The following is a 15,831-nucleotide window of genomic DNA, read 5'->3' on the forward strand; positions in this document are numbered from 1 at the left end:
ACCGTTGACGTCGCACTTGCGGATAGCCTCAGCACTCATCGTCCTGGGGGCCCTCGTACAGGGTGTCCACACGGTAGCGCTGCGCCGTGATGGGGGACGGCAGGTGCACCACAATCATCTCAAGGACGGCGTCGGCGGCCGGCAGCCAGCGCTGCATGACACGCTTGAGCAGGGGCTTGCCCGTCAGCTCCTTCTCCTCGGTCTTGAGCTCCACGCCCACGGCCTTCATCATCTTCTCGTACTTGGACTTCTTGTCGTTCATGATGGCGTCGAACATCTTGATGATGGGGTCCATGATGAACTGACAGAAAGCGCGCTTGAGCGAGCCCTCGCGTTGTTCTTGCTCGTCCACTTCTTGTTGGCGGCGTCGAAGTACCAGTCGCCCCACAGCTTCTGCATCATCTTGTCCTCAGCAATGCCGAACTTCTTCGAGTAGAGGCGGGCGAACTTCTTCAGGGTGAAACCCCACTGGTGAGTCCCGAACCGAAGGCGACCGTGCCCTTCTCGGGGTACACCTGGACGTCTCCCAGCTTCTCGTCGAAGTACGTGGCAATGACGACGTTCACCGTCTCAATAGCACGGGTGAACGACTGGTAGCAGTCCTCCGGCTCAAGGTGCAGCTCGAGCAGAGCGCGGTCCACCTTGTTCACCATGAGCACGGGCTTGACGCGCTCGCTGATCGACTGGCGCAGCACCGTCTCGGTCTGCACGCAGACGCCCTCAATGCAGTCCACCACGACCAGAGCACCGTCCGTGACACGCAGAGCAGCCGTCACCTCGGACGAAAAGTCAACGTGACCAGGCGAGTCGATCAGGTTGATCAGGTACGAGTTCTTCGAGATCTGTACACCCTCCTTCGCGGCTTCGGCGGCGGTCTCCTCGGCCGTCTCGTTAGCGAGAGCGGCCGCCGTGGCGGCCTCACCGGCGTCCATGTCGTACTCGAAGAACATGGAGATACCGGTCGACTTGATGGTAATGCATCGCTCCTGCTCGTCGGCGCGCGTGTCCGTGAAACGGGCCTCACCGGCGTGCTTGGCGGAGATAATACCGGCCTTGGACACGAGCGAGTCGGTCAGCGTCGACTTGCCGTGGTCCACGTGAGCAATCACGGACATGTTACGAATGTTCTTCGTGTAGTCCATGATCTCACGCATCTGGTCGACCGTGAAGTTCACCTAAAGAGGAGGGAGGGGGAAGGACATGGAAAAGATACATCAGTCTCTGATGCTTCATGCTGTGTTTATTGGATCGCCGCGGCGTACCATGGTTGCTGCTGGGGTGCGGGGTAGCGGCGGCTTTCTCTCGGCTTCTCCCTTTATCCAAAAGAGGAAATGGCGCTCAGGCTCGAAAGCCAACCGCGAGAAGGAAACGCGGGGGAACACAGCAGAGAAAAAGCCGCAAACGGGTGGAGCAGAGCGCCCGCGACCTCCCTCTATAAGAGCAGACGCGAACTATCTGGGTGCGCGTATGCCGCCTACAATCTTCTAGTGTAATCGAGGTTCAACGACGCTAGGTTTTATTGGATTTGGGTGGAATCGACCAAAGCGCATTGAAACATGGTGACGTACGAGAATGGTGAGTGAGGTTCGCCCCCAGAGAACGATGCGTGCGGGGCTTCTGCACGAAGAAACTCGATGGGGAGAGTACCGTTCGGGGGCTATAATAGTCCACCTCGACCTTTGCGCTTTATGATTGCGTAGTGATGGAGGGAAACGTCCTTTGGAAGAGTCGATTGTTCTCCGTCGAGAACTGCCGCCAGGAATTGCCGGCAACACTGTTGAAGAGGAGGTCCGTTGTCGAGGCATGACGGTGTTGGTGTGTTGCAGCGCCTCGCTACTCACTCAGTGGCATCTGAAAACCCAAGAATCTTGGCCGTTGCTTTGGCTGGGCTTGGTGCATTGACGATTGACTTTGACTCATCCGTGTAAGCAAGCGCATGTACATTGCTATTTCATCATGGACACGCTGCAATTTGCAGCTGAAGGCTCATGCCGGTGCTGGACCTCGTCGCGGCGAGATCAATGCGTCGGGCATTCAAATTTCAGGCAGGTCTGTTCACGTGGGACAGCACAGTGTTTACCGGTGTAGCAGGAAATGATGATCCGGCAATTGAGGAAGCGCGCGATCGGCCCGTGACGTTCTCAGGCACTGAAACGGACAGTACTCGACAGCTAACACTTACACCACGCACCACAAGGCAACTCTAGTACGTACTAATTGTGAGCTCGTGCTTTTTGCACGGACAGTTCATGTATTTATCTCGTAGTCTAGCATTCGCTGTATCTCGCTGGCAAAAACTCTTCCTCTGTCTTCAGTCAAGGACGCCATAAGAGCTTTGCAGCGTCCGACAGAGCAAAACTCTCCTCGTCATCGTTGGTCCCTTGAAAGGCTCGTCCTTACATGAAGGTGCTCTGCTGCTGCATCTGGCACTGCTTGAACTGGTCAAGGTAGAACTGGCACGAGCTGATGTCGTTGCTGTTGTTGTTCAGGCACTCCAGGAAGGACTTCTGGTCGGCGCCGCACTGGTTCTGCTGCGGCGGCTGCGCGGTCTGGTGGTCCTGCGCGGCGGGGGCGGCCTCCTGCTCCTGCGGGGCGTCCGAGCCGCCCGAGAACGAGCCGGCTACGGCTCCCACGGCGCGGTGCGCGATGGCGCTGCCTGTGCCGAAAGCCATGCCCTGGGCCACCGTGCCCATGAGGCCGCTCATCATGCCGCCGCCGCTGCTGCTGCTCTGATGAGCCGGAGGGGGCGCGGCCTGGGTGCGGGCAGGGGCGGGAGCCGAACGACGCGGCTGGGCCGGAGCGGGGGCGCGGCGAGGGGCCGGGCGGGCGGCAGGGCGGGAAGAACGGGAGCGGCCCATAGTGTCTTCTGTCTTCGCTTCTTGGTGTCGGTTTTGATTCTGACGATCCACCGTGCGGACGGGCAAGCGCCACACCAGCTTTACACAACGAACGATCGAGAATCACGGGGATTCGTTATTTTAGCTTGAAGTTTGTATGAGGATGTGGGTAAGATGGCTACCTCTGGCGGATACTACTACCATCATTCCTTGATTGCAACCAGGGCAAAGCTCACGTGGCGCATGTTCCGACGTTGCGCTCCATGTGCTCGACACGAGCTGTTAACTGCTGCAACTCCTTGTCCACGTCGTCGAAGCGCGCGTTCAGCTGCGTCTGCATAGCCGACATTTTTACGAGGATGAGCTCCAGCAGGTCCTTGCTCTCACTGCTGCTGGGGACGGCATCGACGGAGCTCTTCGACGTCTGATCGGTAGTAACTGCGGGGACGATTTCAGCTGGTTTGGCAGTGGATCTGGGCCGTGAGCGTCGAGGCACCTTGAACTTGGACAGGAAGATTGGCTGCGGCTGGAGGTTGGCACCAGCGTGGAAGAATGTCGCGCGCTTGCACTTCTCCGTGGAGGCGACGTCCACGAACGGAGACCTCTCTGCGAGGTAGATTCCTCTGCACAAGTGCGTTGACGGCAGTTCCTGGATATATAAAGGTTGGAGCATGCACACAGCCTTGTGGTTAGATGAACATGGTTCTGAGGTAGAATTGCGCCGAGAGGCCTTACCAGTTCACCTGACAGAGATACCGTCCACTCCATGCGGTCGGACACATCCAAGTGCGCAACAAGTAGACGTGATGACAGGGAGCTTCCAATAATTGCACGCATATCCTGAACAATGAGGATGTCTGGAGAGGTCAAGTGGGGCAGATCGAGGATTGAAATGACGCCCCATTGCCCCGCCTTGTATTCGACAATTACGACGTGGGAGCGCGGTTTTTCATGGGGAGCATTTTCCTGGGATATGGTATCCTGCACAATTGGCACACACACACACACACACAAGTACATGTAGCCATGTCAGCAAAGAGGAAAGTTCTCCTAGTGACCTGCAAGTACGTACTTCGACGTGGTTTAAAATTTGCAGCGAGCTCCGAGCAGAGCTGGAGGAGACGCGCATAGACATCAGATTAATGATGCCACTGGACGATTCCTCGGCTTCTTCTCGAATAGTGAGATGTTGAGTGCTTTCAGAGCCAAGCAATAAGCTTGATGTGGACCTGGTTCCGATTGTTTTCCTGATTTCAGAGTTCAGCGTTGAAATTCCCGAACTCGCACGAGAAATGTCTTCGAGGATCACTTTTGTATCTGTTGTGAGGATGCAAATAGTTGGAGATAAACGAGAAACAGCAGCGATAGGACCAACACTGCCCATTCCGATGTCCAACCGCAAACCGTTGCTACCATTCAGGGAACTGCTGGCATCGATTTGGTTGTGTCTTGGGGATCAGTGAGTGAAGAGCTCACGCTCGTCCAGCCGAAGCAGTGGAGGATGTGATTCTGCGCTCTGTGAGAGAATAACACAAAAACGTTAGTAAGGTAAAAATTCTTGCATTGCGTTGCCCCAGCAAAGTAATCCATCCACGCACAACGACAACTGTAAGCCGCACGGGCTCCATGAGCACGCTCCAAAGGCATGGCGAGTGCTGCTATCTGTGTAAATTGTACGCCGTGACAGAGTTGGCTGCGACGCATTGATCAACTGAACATCGGTCTTGGAGACGATCTGGGCACCGAAATCGCAATGTGAGAGACCTCAGATTCACAAACACGTAGATCCGTGCAATGCCTACCAGAAGATTATCACTGCACGGGTTCCAGGCCAGGCCTTGCAAATGATGAATATCAACGGACCCCTTCAAAACTGCGGAGATGTCACTACATCAATGGTAGTTGCACAAGCCAGTCAAGCAAACTTCGCCATCAGTACTAAACACCAACACCAAAACTGAGCCAAACCTTGCCACGGTGACCTCCCAAACCTCCACGTGAATCGTCGAAGCGATCGCTAACAGACACTTCTCTGCCGACCCTCGAGACCATGACACCAGTCGATAGCAGGGCGTTGAAGTCTCCTAAAGACGAGTGGCAGACGACATTGGAAATCCTTCCTCAATAGCAGACACTATAGTCAGTCACTCACAGTTTTCGAGGCATCTTCATGCAGCAGCAATGAGCCAGCCGGCTGGTCCAAGACGCCTCGTGCAAAACCCGGAGTTGCTTCGGCGTCTGCATAGCGTGTGATGGCTACGGTCGGGCCAAGCGGCATCGCCGACACTTGCAGCTCCGGGTTGTATCCTACCATCAGCAAACATAAGTTGAGCGATCTCAACGAAGTAAAGGGACCGCAGGTGATCGCACCATCATGTAGCAGGTTTGCTTTGACGCCCGTCGCGAGCAACGCCGCGCTCCACTCCGCCGGACCGCTGATGAGCATCTTCGCTTCCAGTGAATATTGTGGTCTTTTGATTCGTAGAAAATGTATCCGAGCTTGCTTTTGAGCCACAAGTGTCTTCGGCTCGATTGCAGCAAAACAAATTGCATTTAGGTCCTCGGTGAAAAAAACGATGCATGACAAGGAGCGGGGGGGGGGGGGGGGTCTATCAACAGTATTTGGTGGTTTGCTACCGAATTGGCAACCAGGTGAACAACAGTAAGGAAACGAGGATGAATAAATGACGCAGAAACTCAACGTAGTGATATATTATATCTCACTACAACGAAGCTGAAGACACGACGGGTGGTGCCGACTCGATTTCGGTAAAGCATATCGCGCTTGATCGAGCTCGGGGGTCTCTGGAATTGCAGCTTCAGTGTCTTGCTGCTTCAGTGATTCGCCGATATCAGTTCCCGAGTCTGTGCAGATACAGGATGTCAGCTTCGCGGACGCTGCTGCCACCATTGGCATTCCAACTGCTCCAGTAATCCAGATCGAAACCATCAAGATCACATACTCGACGTCGTTGTTCACTCGGCTAGCAAAGAATAGCGCATCTCGTTGCTGAAAATCAATAGTGCAGGCTGAATCACAGTAAATAAAACCACGGCTGCACTCAGCACACCTACTACGATCTTGAACACGGTAAAATAGAGAGCAACTACCCACAACCGACGGGTCATGCGGAGGTGTGGTAGGAGAAAGCTGGTATCGGTCGATTCAGACATTATGAATCGGTCCATGCACTTTTCAGGATCGAGAGCACTGGTGTCGTTTTTCGAGTTAGGATTGACGAAGTCGGCAAGGTAAACGTCAGCTTTCAGTAGATACGTCATGGTGAATGTCGATATAAAAAAGCTCACTCCAACGGTGCCAACACCCAAGAGTACGTACGGCCCCAGCGTCACGTACGCATTCACCGACAACGAAACAATGTAAACCCCCGTCAGCACCACGTAGCTGAAGTACAACAAACACTTAGGCGAAATAAGCTGCACCGCGTGAACCAGGCTCATCGCAAGCACAACGACCATCAATGCTGCAAACCAACATGGCATCAACACCACGCTGCCAAGCAGTAGCGCCACGGAAATAACGCCGCCGATGCTCACTACAACGTTCAACAAGTGGAATACCAGTAGTGCACTCACTCGCTTGGAGAACGTTTTCACACGGCGGTATCTTGATCGCGAGCTGTCATTTTCATTGTCCGGAGATGTTGCCATGAGTTTCTGCATCGGATCCGGGGAAGGCTCGATATTTGTCTTGAATCTCATATTTCGATTAGCTTGCTGGACGAATGTTGCGGTGAGCAGAGAGTTTTGAAAGTGAGGTCCGTCGGCATTGCGCAGAGAAATATGGCGTCAGTTGAATGTAGCTATCAATCAATTTCGTGAACCCAAGTCGCCTTCCTATCAGATGGGGTGATGTCGACACCACAAGCCAGGAGTTGGAAAGCAGCATGCTCCAGCGTTTAACAAATTTTTCATCTTGAACTGAGGTCGATCCGTTCATCATGACTGAGAGTTATCGAACTAAACTGGGAGACCCTGTCTTCATATTTGTGCGGTCTACTACATGTAGCAGCCGACTTAATGTACCAACCCGCAACGACGAGCGGAAACTTTGTTATAATAGAAACGGATGAACGGGACAGCGGAGCGATAAAAACGAGTAAAAGTACATGAATTTACACACAAGCTGCCAAGGAAAACTGTCGTACGAAACTAGGACGAATGGGCCTTTATACCTCAAGCCCTGCGTCCGGGAGCACGCTTTACGAGTCCATGGCGTAGGTATACAGTCGTGGGTTGATGTACGCGATCGGATACACCACGACACATGCAATGGCCACCCACGCGGACAGCACGAGGAAGCCCACGCCAGCCACCACCATCAGAGTCAGGATCGTCGGCATCAGCAGCATCGAGAGGAGGATCGCCCACCACATGTGCCACGTCTCGGCAGTCGCCGCCTTCAGCAGCAGTCGAAGTCCACGGTGCACTTGTGAGCGGAAGCAGGTAAGCACCTCCATACTGCGGAACGACCCGGCGTCGTCCGCGTTCTTGACGCGGAGCAAGTGTGAGTGCTCAGCCGAGAGCTCGGAAGTCTCCGGTTCGCTCTCCACTTCCGTCTCCGTCGTCCACGACGGGTGCACACGACCATCACTCTTGACAGGGTTCAGCATCTTGGGCTTGCCAGCCATAGGCGACGCTGGACGGATGTCCTCCACACTTCCTTGTCGCTGGAACTCGCGGCGGCGACAACCTTGGCACAGGAGCTTGTTCATCGTCTTGACGGTATCGGCCGGACTGGAATTCCGCACATGGTGCAGTGTGGCATGACGTCGAGACGGACTTCCTCCATCTTGCCGACGCTCTTGGTGGGGCGCTGGTACGAAGACCCGAAGCCGCCAGACACGGGCGCGATGGCTACTCGAGTGAGTGGGAACCGACGAAGGTTATCGTCCATGGGTCTGCCGACCTGCATTCTGCTTCGAAACTTGGAGTGATTGATTCGGAGCTAATCAGGAACTGAGAGAAACGACGCGTCTGGTCTTGTTGGATGGGTCATGGAGGCGGCTGCAGCGCGAAAGCAGTCGACGAGGTCTGCTCTGCCATTGGCGACTGAAAGGTATCCGACCTGATTTCTCAGCGGGCACAGAACGTTCGCCGAAGAGAGCAGACGTCAAGCTGCCCATCATGTTGCCGTGCAAGTCGCAATAAGTGATCAAACAATCGCGAATGAAATGAACGCCGTTGGTGTATTCAGAGACCGAAGACCATAGAGCTGACCAAGTTGCCACCAGATTTTGTACGCTTCACTCCACTTCTCGCCACCTTGAGCAGACCAGCGACACCAATCAACCAGCAGCAGGACACAACGACAACAAACAGGCTCGGGCTCTTGCCGAACATGGCGAGGTTGGCAAGGAAGGGGGCGTCCGTGCCGCTGAGGAAGGCGGCAACAGGCTGGACCGCGACCAATATGACAATCACGGCACTCAGTGCGACCTTGGGCACGGCGAAGTAGAGAATGACTGCACTCTTGTCATTTCCCGATCGAGCCCCCCATCATGTCGTCAAGGTCAGGCAAAACATGGCTCAGCCAGCCAATTACAAGTGTCACCACGAAACGAATCCGTGGTGCCAATAGCTTCCCTTCCGGATTGTTCGCTAGACAAGCGTCTGCCCTAGTCCATTATGACATTGCGATATAAACCAGCATCGTCCACAATACGCCAAGACGAATAGAACCGCAAGCAGATAAATCAGCACCAAAAGTACTAGCGCGTTGCAAGCCCCCTCCACGATATACACCACAGCGCCTCCGATGCACACGGTTAACAGCAAGCAACCCCAGGGCGTCAAGAGCAGTCAAGCGGTCAAAGTTACCACTGACATTAGCGCCAAACCAGCAAGTAGAAGTACAACAGAGAAGGCCCCATTGACGGCTACGACAACGCTCAGCGCGTGGAAAACGAGCAGAGCCACACCTGTGAACAATTCCTCTACAGCCCACCCACACCATCGCCATGCACCTTTCAGGTGAGAGCCAACGTCACCACGTTTGGAATTCAGCTTTCTACCGTGAAGCAGGAGCGAGCTTGATTCGCAAGGAGAACCGCTGGCATGGTCCACAAAATCAACTTCGACAGTGAAAACGATACAAACGAGAAATCCTAACGACTTGGTCACTTTTCATCACTTTGTGATGGATCCTAACATTTCGCTTTCTGAAGTTGAAGTGGTAGCCATTCACTTATCGCAATTTCAGCCAATCATCTCGCGCGTGGAGCCAGCAGCTCCATATTCCGCCAGTAAGGCAATAATGCAGCCCGCTGCCGCGACCCGCGACCGCGCCGCGCACCTGGCGGAGCTCTACGGCTCCCTGCGCGATCTGCGAGCCTTCTCCGGTGAGGACGAGCGCATGCGCTGGCGCTGGCGTCTGCACCAGTTGCGCCGCCAGCAGCAGCTCGAGCAGCAGGACGCGCCTGAGGCGTGGGCCGCGCACATGGCTTCGCTCTTGGCAGCTATGGAGAATCAGATCGCGGCGTTACCCGTGGAGAGTGATGGTCGTGTGTCACGCACCCGAGCGTCGTCTGCAGCTGCATCCATTGGTGAGTTCCGTCTCCCAATTGGAGACGCAGACGACCAGCGAGAGTCCGAACCGAGACGAGGGTCTATCCCCATCATGGAGAACGAAGTGCTGGCCACTATGGAGGACACACGACGAAGCAGTTGGGACCACATGTCGAGACTGGTGCGGGCCGCCTCAGGACGCACGTTGGGGGCCTTGACGCGCGCCAGTAGCAGAGATCGTGGCCACTCGGTGCCGTTGTCTCGATGAGCATGAGCGAGTTCGATATGGGGGATAGTGACGAGATGTCATTGGCTGCAGCGGCTTCTAGTCTGCAGTCTTCATCTATTAGTGTGGAGGAAGAGAAGGTTAGAGAGAGAGCTTATCGTTGTCGTTGACGTACAGGAGACAGGAGAGCAACAGCTTAGGCCACTCCGTTCCGAGTTTGCTGCGGTCAATGGCAAGTTACTTGGGGCTTTCCATGGAGGAGACGTTCCTGTGTCAATTTGCTACGATTATGCGCCGGTGAATACGTCGTACGCGTTGTCTATCTGCGGCCACACTTTCTGTGAAAGTGCATGAGGAACTACTTGGAATTCAAGGTTAAAGAGGGGCAGGTGTACCCGAAGTGCTTCTACGAGAAGGGGGAAGATAAAACAGCGTGTAAAGCGGAGATCGCGGTGGATGATATCCAGTCGCTTGTGTCGGACGAGGTTTGGCAGAAGTACACATTTAAGTTCAACAAGGAGCACGAACTCGCGCGCCAGTGTCCGTATTGCGACCACTCTCAGATCTGCGCAGGAAGTGACCAACCGGAGTGCGTGTGTGAGGCCTGCGAGCGCGAGTTCTGCTTTGTACACAGTAGCGCCCATCAAGGACGTACCTGTGCCGAGTACGACAAGAAAATGATCGCGGTGGAGAAACTCAATAATGCTCTGATCAGCAAGATCTCGAAACCATGTCCTGGGTGCCAGAACAACGTGGAGAAGACTGGCGGCTGCAATCAGATGAAGTGCGTAGTGTGCAGTACGAGCTTCTGCTGGATTTGCCTCAAGATCATCGACGATAGTGTCTTTCCGGAGCATTTCCAGGTACTGCACCCAGGAATCGTCAACGCGCTGATGACAAGCTAACCATTCCTTGTTGTGTGTGAACTTGTGCTGCTGCTGTTACAGTGGTGGAATGTCGGTGGATGCGCAGGCAATCAGATGGCGGACATCGAAGGGCAAGGCGCTACCCAAAAGGGCATTGGCATGATCATGCGCGTGCTCTTCTTCGTGATTTTCGGCCCGCCTGCATTCGTGATTGCTGTGGTGTTTAGCATCCTGTGCTGCTGCTTTCTTCCGTGCACAGCCAACGCCCGCCTCACGTTCCGACAAGCATTCACGACTTGCTTCTGCGTCTCTGGCTATGTTTTGCTCGCGCCCATCGTGCTGGCTTTAGGACTTGTAGCTCTGGGTGCATTCATCGGTGGTGTAGGGGCTGGAGCTGCAGTGCTAGTGTGCGTCTCGCCCATCGTCGGCATCATGCTGCTCTTCCGAAGCGACTGGCGAAGTCGTCGGCGCTCAAGCTCTCATCGCTCCGGGCACGACCACAACCACAGCACGTGACATCGAAGACACGAATGATCAATCTCCCAGCGACCAAACGATCTTCCGAGTGTCCACCTAAGCGGGAAGTGGACTCTATTTAAGCTGAAACCTACTGTACTAATTTATTACATTGGCTATATTTCACGATGGCTACATCTTCTATTGGTGGACGATGCCGTTTACGAGGCAGCGACCGGAAGAGCGTAGCAATGCCCTGGCGACGCCGCTGTCTGCTGCAGCGCAAGATTTCTACAGCGAGAAGCAGTCCAGCGTCTACACCACAGCCGCCAATGCCAGCATCCAGAAAGACCTGACGCGCCACGCTCTGGAGCTTCTGCAAGTGGAGTCCGAGGAATTGACACAGTCCAGAGCTGGTGACGATGTCTTTTTCCTGTTAGACTTGGGTGCAGGCTCTGGACTCAGCACTCAGGCAGCCCAAATTTGGTTCCAAGAGAGGAAACTGCCGGTGTTCACATTGGCGTTCGACATCAGTGCATCGATGCTGTTATTGGCACCAAAAGAGGAGCAAGAGACGCAAGCCTGTGCGGACTTTTACTGTGGCAATGCTGCACAGAAGCTCCCGATTCGGGACGGCGTGCTGGATGCTGCAATTGGGGTCTCCATGCTGCAATGGTTGCAACCGAAGGGACTGGAGATCTGCTTTGCGTCGCTTTTGAAGCAGTTGTCGGGGCATCACAAATCGCGAGCGGTTTTTCAGGTGTACCCGTCGGGATTGGCGTACGTCGACATCATGGAGAAGACGGGGTTGCGCGTGGGTTTTGACCGCGCAGAGGTGTTTGTGTCATTTCCACACGCGACAACGGCGAAGAAATGGTTCTTTTGTCTGGAAAAGCGGCAAAACAAAGAGAAAGAAGACGAGAAGACCAAGGAAAAACAGGTCTGTTTGTTTGCTAGACGGTATGAAAGGCGTTGTGTGCTTCAATGGCTTGGGATGGAGGTGATTGTGCAAAGGAGGAAATTCGAGACCGAGTTGCGAAGGAGCACGTTAAGTCGGCGTGGCATATTTGGCGGAAGTTCAGACGATCGATTGTGGATGTGGAGACTGCAGTTTCTCTAGGTAAGAAGCCAAAAGTGATGCACGCGAAAGCCCAGCAGTCACTGGAACTCTACCCGAGTGACAAGATTATCGGACGGGCATTGCAAGTGCAGTTTGAAGATAGGGCTGAAAAAATCTCACTTGCCTTCCTGCTGGAGAACACTGCGGAGGTCGTTGACATCTTGCACACAGCTTACACGGAAGCTAGAGCGATAGAGCTTGCTGCAAACTAGACAGATTCGAAGTGGAGTGATTTTTAATGATGTAGTCACTTGGAACGGGATGATTCGTGCGGATGCCTTGGCGGTGTTGTGGAATTTCGTCTGAAGGGGGCGTTGCCCGTCAGAAACCCGAGCTCACCAAACAGTATGGTAGCAACCTTCAAGATCTGCTTCCTCGTTGCAGCCTCGTCCAGTCCAAACAACTCTCGTAGATCACGCTGGAATTCCTGTTCAGCTTTCATGTTGTCGATCAAGCACTGAAGCGAGCAAACCGATATGTAAGTGTATGAGCGCCATGTTTTACTCCAAGCGCACACGTACCCGAACAGTTGGCGCTAGTTCATCAATGCGCGCGACTTGAAGAAGCTTCATGCTCTTGAGTAGAATTTCGTGGGCTTTAGAACCAGGAGGCTTCATCTGCTCACGGCGTGCGTCCAGCTCCACCAATACATCATTGACATGAGATAGAATCTGAAGCACGTTGCATCTGTGTGAGAACAAAATTAAATCTTCAAGTACAACCAGTTCGAGCGACAGCTAACCAGGTCTAAGGCTTCGTGGCACAATGTTTCCGCCGTTGAATTTGCTCGTATAGAGTAGCATCCTGCACAACAACACATTCATCAATCACTGGCGTGATTCACTATCGTTGGCGTCCATGTGCATACCTTATCAAAGCGTTTTAGAACTTTTTCTATTCGCTCGACGAATCCTTGATAACTTGTTGACACATGAGAGAGTTGGCGAGCTTTTTCAACGCGACTAGGTAGCTCACCAACGTTGTCAACCTCCAACACGTAGCAGCACGAGGCCACAATATCGGAACAAATTCGACCAACACGCTCCAATACAGCGGTTTCTGCCAAATGTTGATGTTTCGAAGCCAGACCCGCGGAGTCCAATGAGAGAAAGCAGTGTAGCTTTTCGTTCAAATACACGTGGTGCGTCACTGACCTCTCCGTTCTCACTCGCAGAGATTGCAGCAGCTTCTCTTCAACGATTCTCTCTGACAGGGAAGGCATCTTTCCAGTTGCCCCCTCAACTGATCCGTTCTCCCGTTCATGCACATTACTGGCATCCTTTGGTCGTATCCGCAACTTCTGCACATGCCACTGCAATCGTTCCACTTCAAGCTGTAAGGTCTGTAAAAAACACACGATAAGTCATTCTACATCCATGACATACTTTAAAAATGCAACTCCAACGCACCACGAGCTCACGTCGGGTCGGCCTGGCATGCACCATATCGCGCAGCTTGATGTTCTCGCGACCAAGCTCCGTTATGAAGTGTTTCTGTTGCTGTAGAAATGACACAATTTCTCGTATCACATTCTCAACACTTTCATCCAGCTGATTGCTGCGCTTTTCTCTCATTTTCTCGCCCCCATTTCGTCCGTCCAACATCTGCACGACTAGATCGATCTTGCGACTCCAGGCGACGTGCTCCTGCCTCGCCTTGTCCACCCTCTTGTCCCACACAAAAGTCCCCGATGGTTCCGTGTATTTTTCATTGAACACAGGAAAGCGAGCGCCCTCCTCGTCCAGAATGGACTTGCCCTTGTCCTGTTCCTCCTGCTTTTGCTTCTCCCGAGCCAATTCCTGCTGCAGACGCAGCGCAAAACTCGCATATCGCTTCACGTCACTCCGCAGCCTGCCCACATACAGCACTAGTCACTACTAGTACCGCTTATTTCGCATGCAAGTGGAGCTAACCTTGAGCTCAAGGCGGAGCTCGCGGATCTCTTCCTCCATGATCGTTTCCTTCTTGAAAAAAATATTACAGGTAGTATTTTGCAGTAGTATTTTGCAGTGTTATTTGTGTCGCTACAGAATCGATTATCAAAAGGAAGTTGAAGTTCACCACTTGAACCAGTCGACCGGAAGCATGAATACCCCGTCCTGCCCCAATCCATACGTGCGACTAACACACATGCATCGCCCTTGAGTGTACGTGTCCAGGAAGCGCACCATCTCGTGCGGAATCGAGCCGCGGGAGCTCTGGGGAGTCAACCCGACCACAGATTTCAACAGCTCTTCGCACGCCGCGATGGCATCTGCCACTGGGATCCCCTCGTCGTGCGTGATGACCTTCATACGCATAGCATCTGCACAGCGGGAGGAAATGTACGCGAAAGCTTCCAGATTGGCATTGTGTGCCTCTTGCTGATGGCGAATCTGTGCTCGGCTTTTGCTGAGGAACGTGACAGCTTCTCCATACGAGCTGGTGAACGGCGCTCGCACTTGGCCGGTCTCCAAAACCCTCCACTCGTATGAGTCGTCTTCGATAACGAGCGTGAACTTCTCCAGCAACCCTTGCTCGCTATCTCGGTAATCAGCATCGCGCTGCCGCATGCTCTGCAAAAATGTTCGATATCCGAGCGCCGAGCACGTGTGCCCTCTAGAGATATTTGCTTCACCTAGCGCAGCGGTTGCATCCGTCTGCAACGAAGCCAAACCCTCGCGCGCTGCCCTCATAAATAACACCATATTCGCATCGATGGTCTCTAAAACTTGTACCCACTGCACCGGGACATCGGCCGGATTCAGCCCAATTCGATACTCGTTGCTGAAATCGATCCCAGATGGGTTGGCACTGCATACCAAAACGAACGCGTTAGCTCGTCGCTACAAGAACACATTAAGCAGCACTGGCTGAAGTCGACCTACCTTATATCAATCGTCGCGCCACGCAAAAAGTCCTTCGGAGTGAAGAGGCCCTGCTTGTTCGCTCGCGTATATTTGCGCAGCGTCTGAAGTAGGATCATGGTAGTCGTGTTCAAATGCATTGTAGACCAGCCGCACGAAAACATCATGTCTTCCAATCCAAGCTCCCGCTTCAGCGTGCCTCTTACCGACTGAATCGAGTTCCAAGCAATTTGCCGTCGCTCTTGCATCTCCATCGTTTCATCTTCCCTCATAAACTCCAGCAGACCTTGCAACGTCTGAATAGGTTTCTTCCTCCGTCTAGAAGCCGACGCCGCAGCTGCACGGTTGGCCTTGGCGTACATCTCTCCCATTGTAAACCCTCCGAAATCCATGCCACTCGGACGTGTCCATCCGTTCTGCCAGTCGTCACGTCTCCTCTCCACCATTTTCTTCGTCCGTCGCTGCTGAGAATCGGCACCAGACACCTCTTCCTCACTCTCGGGCACTACGACGCCGCATTCCCTCAGCACTGCGATCATCTTGGCCTCAATATTGGCCGCCAGCTCCATGGAGAACCGCTTCAGCTTCTTTGCCTCTTTGTCCGTCGCCTTGACACTCAACGACGGCACCATGACGCTGAAATAGACCTTCTCTCTTGGAGATCCAAGCCCTCTCCAGCCTATGGAGCTCCCACCGCCTTGAGGCGCGTAATGCTCGTCTATAAACTGGTTCAGCAGCTTGACGGACTGCAGATTCTCATCGTGGACCTGATCACCACAAGATTCTGGGGTCGATATAGTGTCATAATAGGGAGAAGGAGACTAGAAGACTAGGAGACGCACCTTGGGGATGTTGTGGAAGTGGTCCGGGTGGACGCGCAGCAGGAACTGCTTGAGCGTCGACGAGCGCTTGGCCATCGCTCCACCCGAGTTCCTCTTGTCTTGAGTATGAC

At 53.7% G+C, this 15,831-nt stretch overlaps 9 protein-coding genes across 9 annotated transcripts; 3 read left to right on the forward strand and 6 right to left on the reverse strand.

Annotated features, from left to right (window-relative positions):
* Positions 1 to 28: 28 nt before the first annotated feature.
* On the reverse strand, positions 29 to 1,265 carry KRP23_14312 (Elongation factor 2; the record flags this gene model as incomplete). Its single annotated transcript, XM_067885122.1, has 3 exons — positions 29 to 393; positions 485 to 1,175; positions 1,263 to 1,265. 3 exons carry the CDS (start codon positions 1,263 to 1,265, stop codon positions 29 to 31), a joined length of 1,059 nt encoding a protein of 352 aa, XP_067737870.1.
* Positions 1,266 to 2,396: 1,131 nt separating this feature from the next.
* On the reverse strand, positions 2,397 to 2,858 carry KRP23_14313 (Mitochondrial intermembrane space cysteine motif-containing protein MIX17; the record flags this gene model as incomplete). Its single annotated transcript, XM_067885123.1, has 1 exon — positions 2,397 to 2,858. The coding sequence occupies one exon, from the start codon at positions 2,856 to 2,858 to the stop codon at positions 2,397 to 2,399; it is 462 nt and encodes a 153-aa protein (XP_067737871.1).
* A 211-nt stretch (positions 2,859 to 3,069) lies between these two features.
* KRP23_14314 (uncharacterized protein) lies at positions 3,070 to 3,972 on the reverse strand (the record flags this gene model as incomplete). The annotated part of the gene is made up of 3 exons (XM_067885124.1): positions 3,070 to 3,486; positions 3,573 to 3,818; positions 3,910 to 3,972. The coding sequence occupies 3 exons, from the start codon at positions 3,970 to 3,972 to the stop codon at positions 3,070 to 3,072; spliced, it is 726 nt and encodes a 241-aa protein (XP_067737872.1).
* Positions 3,973 to 4,253: 281 nt separating this feature from the next.
* On the reverse strand, positions 4,254 to 5,283 carry KRP23_14315 (uncharacterized protein; the record flags this gene model as incomplete). The annotated part of the gene is made up of 6 exons (XM_067885125.1): positions 4,254 to 4,353; positions 4,436 to 4,572; positions 4,640 to 4,724; positions 4,806 to 4,921; positions 4,990 to 5,144; positions 5,208 to 5,283. 6 exons carry the CDS (start codon positions 5,281 to 5,283, stop codon positions 4,254 to 4,256), a joined length of 669 nt encoding a protein of 222 aa, XP_067737873.1.
* Positions 5,284 to 7,060: 1,777 nt separating this feature from the next.
* Positions 7,061 to 7,573, reverse strand: KRP23_14316 (uncharacterized protein; the record flags this gene model as incomplete). The annotated part of the gene is made up of 1 exon (XM_067885126.1): positions 7,061 to 7,573. One exon carries the CDS (start codon positions 7,571 to 7,573, stop codon positions 7,061 to 7,063), a length of 513 nt encoding a protein of 170 aa, XP_067737874.1.
* Positions 7,574 to 9,114: 1,541 nt separating this feature from the next.
* Positions 9,115 to 9,633, forward strand: KRP23_14317 (uncharacterized protein; the record flags this gene model as incomplete). Its single annotated transcript, XM_067885127.1, has 1 exon — positions 9,115 to 9,633. One exon carries the CDS (start codon positions 9,115 to 9,117, stop codon positions 9,631 to 9,633), a length of 519 nt encoding a protein of 172 aa, XP_067737875.1.
* A 308-nt stretch (positions 9,634 to 9,941) lies between these two features.
* Positions 9,942 to 10,973, forward strand: KRP23_14318 (uncharacterized protein; the record flags this gene model as incomplete). The annotated part of the gene is made up of 2 exons (XM_067885128.1): positions 9,942 to 10,454; positions 10,539 to 10,973. 2 exons carry the CDS (start codon positions 9,942 to 9,944, stop codon positions 10,971 to 10,973), a joined length of 948 nt encoding a protein of 315 aa, XP_067737876.1.
* Positions 10,974 to 11,127: 154 nt separating this feature from the next.
* KRP23_14319 (18S rRNA (guanine-N(7))-methyltransferase RID2) lies at positions 11,128 to 12,245 on the forward strand (the record flags this gene model as incomplete). The annotated part of the gene is made up of 2 exons (XM_067885130.1): positions 11,128 to 11,853; positions 11,928 to 12,245. The coding sequence occupies 2 exons, from the start codon at positions 11,128 to 11,130 to the stop codon at positions 12,243 to 12,245; spliced, it is 1,044 nt and encodes a 347-aa protein (XP_067737877.1).
* Positions 12,246 to 12,280: 35 nt separating this feature from the next.
* On the reverse strand, positions 12,281 to 15,796 carry KRP23_14320 (uncharacterized protein; the record flags this gene model as incomplete). The annotated part of the gene is made up of 10 exons (XM_067885131.1): positions 12,281 to 12,490; positions 12,555 to 12,704; positions 12,776 to 12,837; positions 13,022 to 13,092; positions 13,188 to 13,375; positions 13,443 to 13,884; positions 14,164 to 14,826; positions 14,901 to 14,983; positions 15,086 to 15,646; positions 15,722 to 15,796. The coding sequence occupies 10 exons, from the start codon at positions 15,794 to 15,796 to the stop codon at positions 12,281 to 12,283; spliced, it is 2,505 nt and encodes an 834-aa protein (XP_067737878.1).
* Between the last annotated feature and the right edge of the window lie 35 nt (positions 15,797 to 15,831).

This window comes from Phytophthora ramorum (genome assembly GCF_020800215.1).
Source record: "Phytophthora ramorum isolate Pr-102 chromosome Unknown Phyram_PR-102_s0020, whole genome shotgun sequence".
Classification (NCBI taxonomy): Eukaryota; Oomycota; class Peronosporomycetes; order Peronosporales; family Peronosporaceae; genus Phytophthora; species Phytophthora ramorum.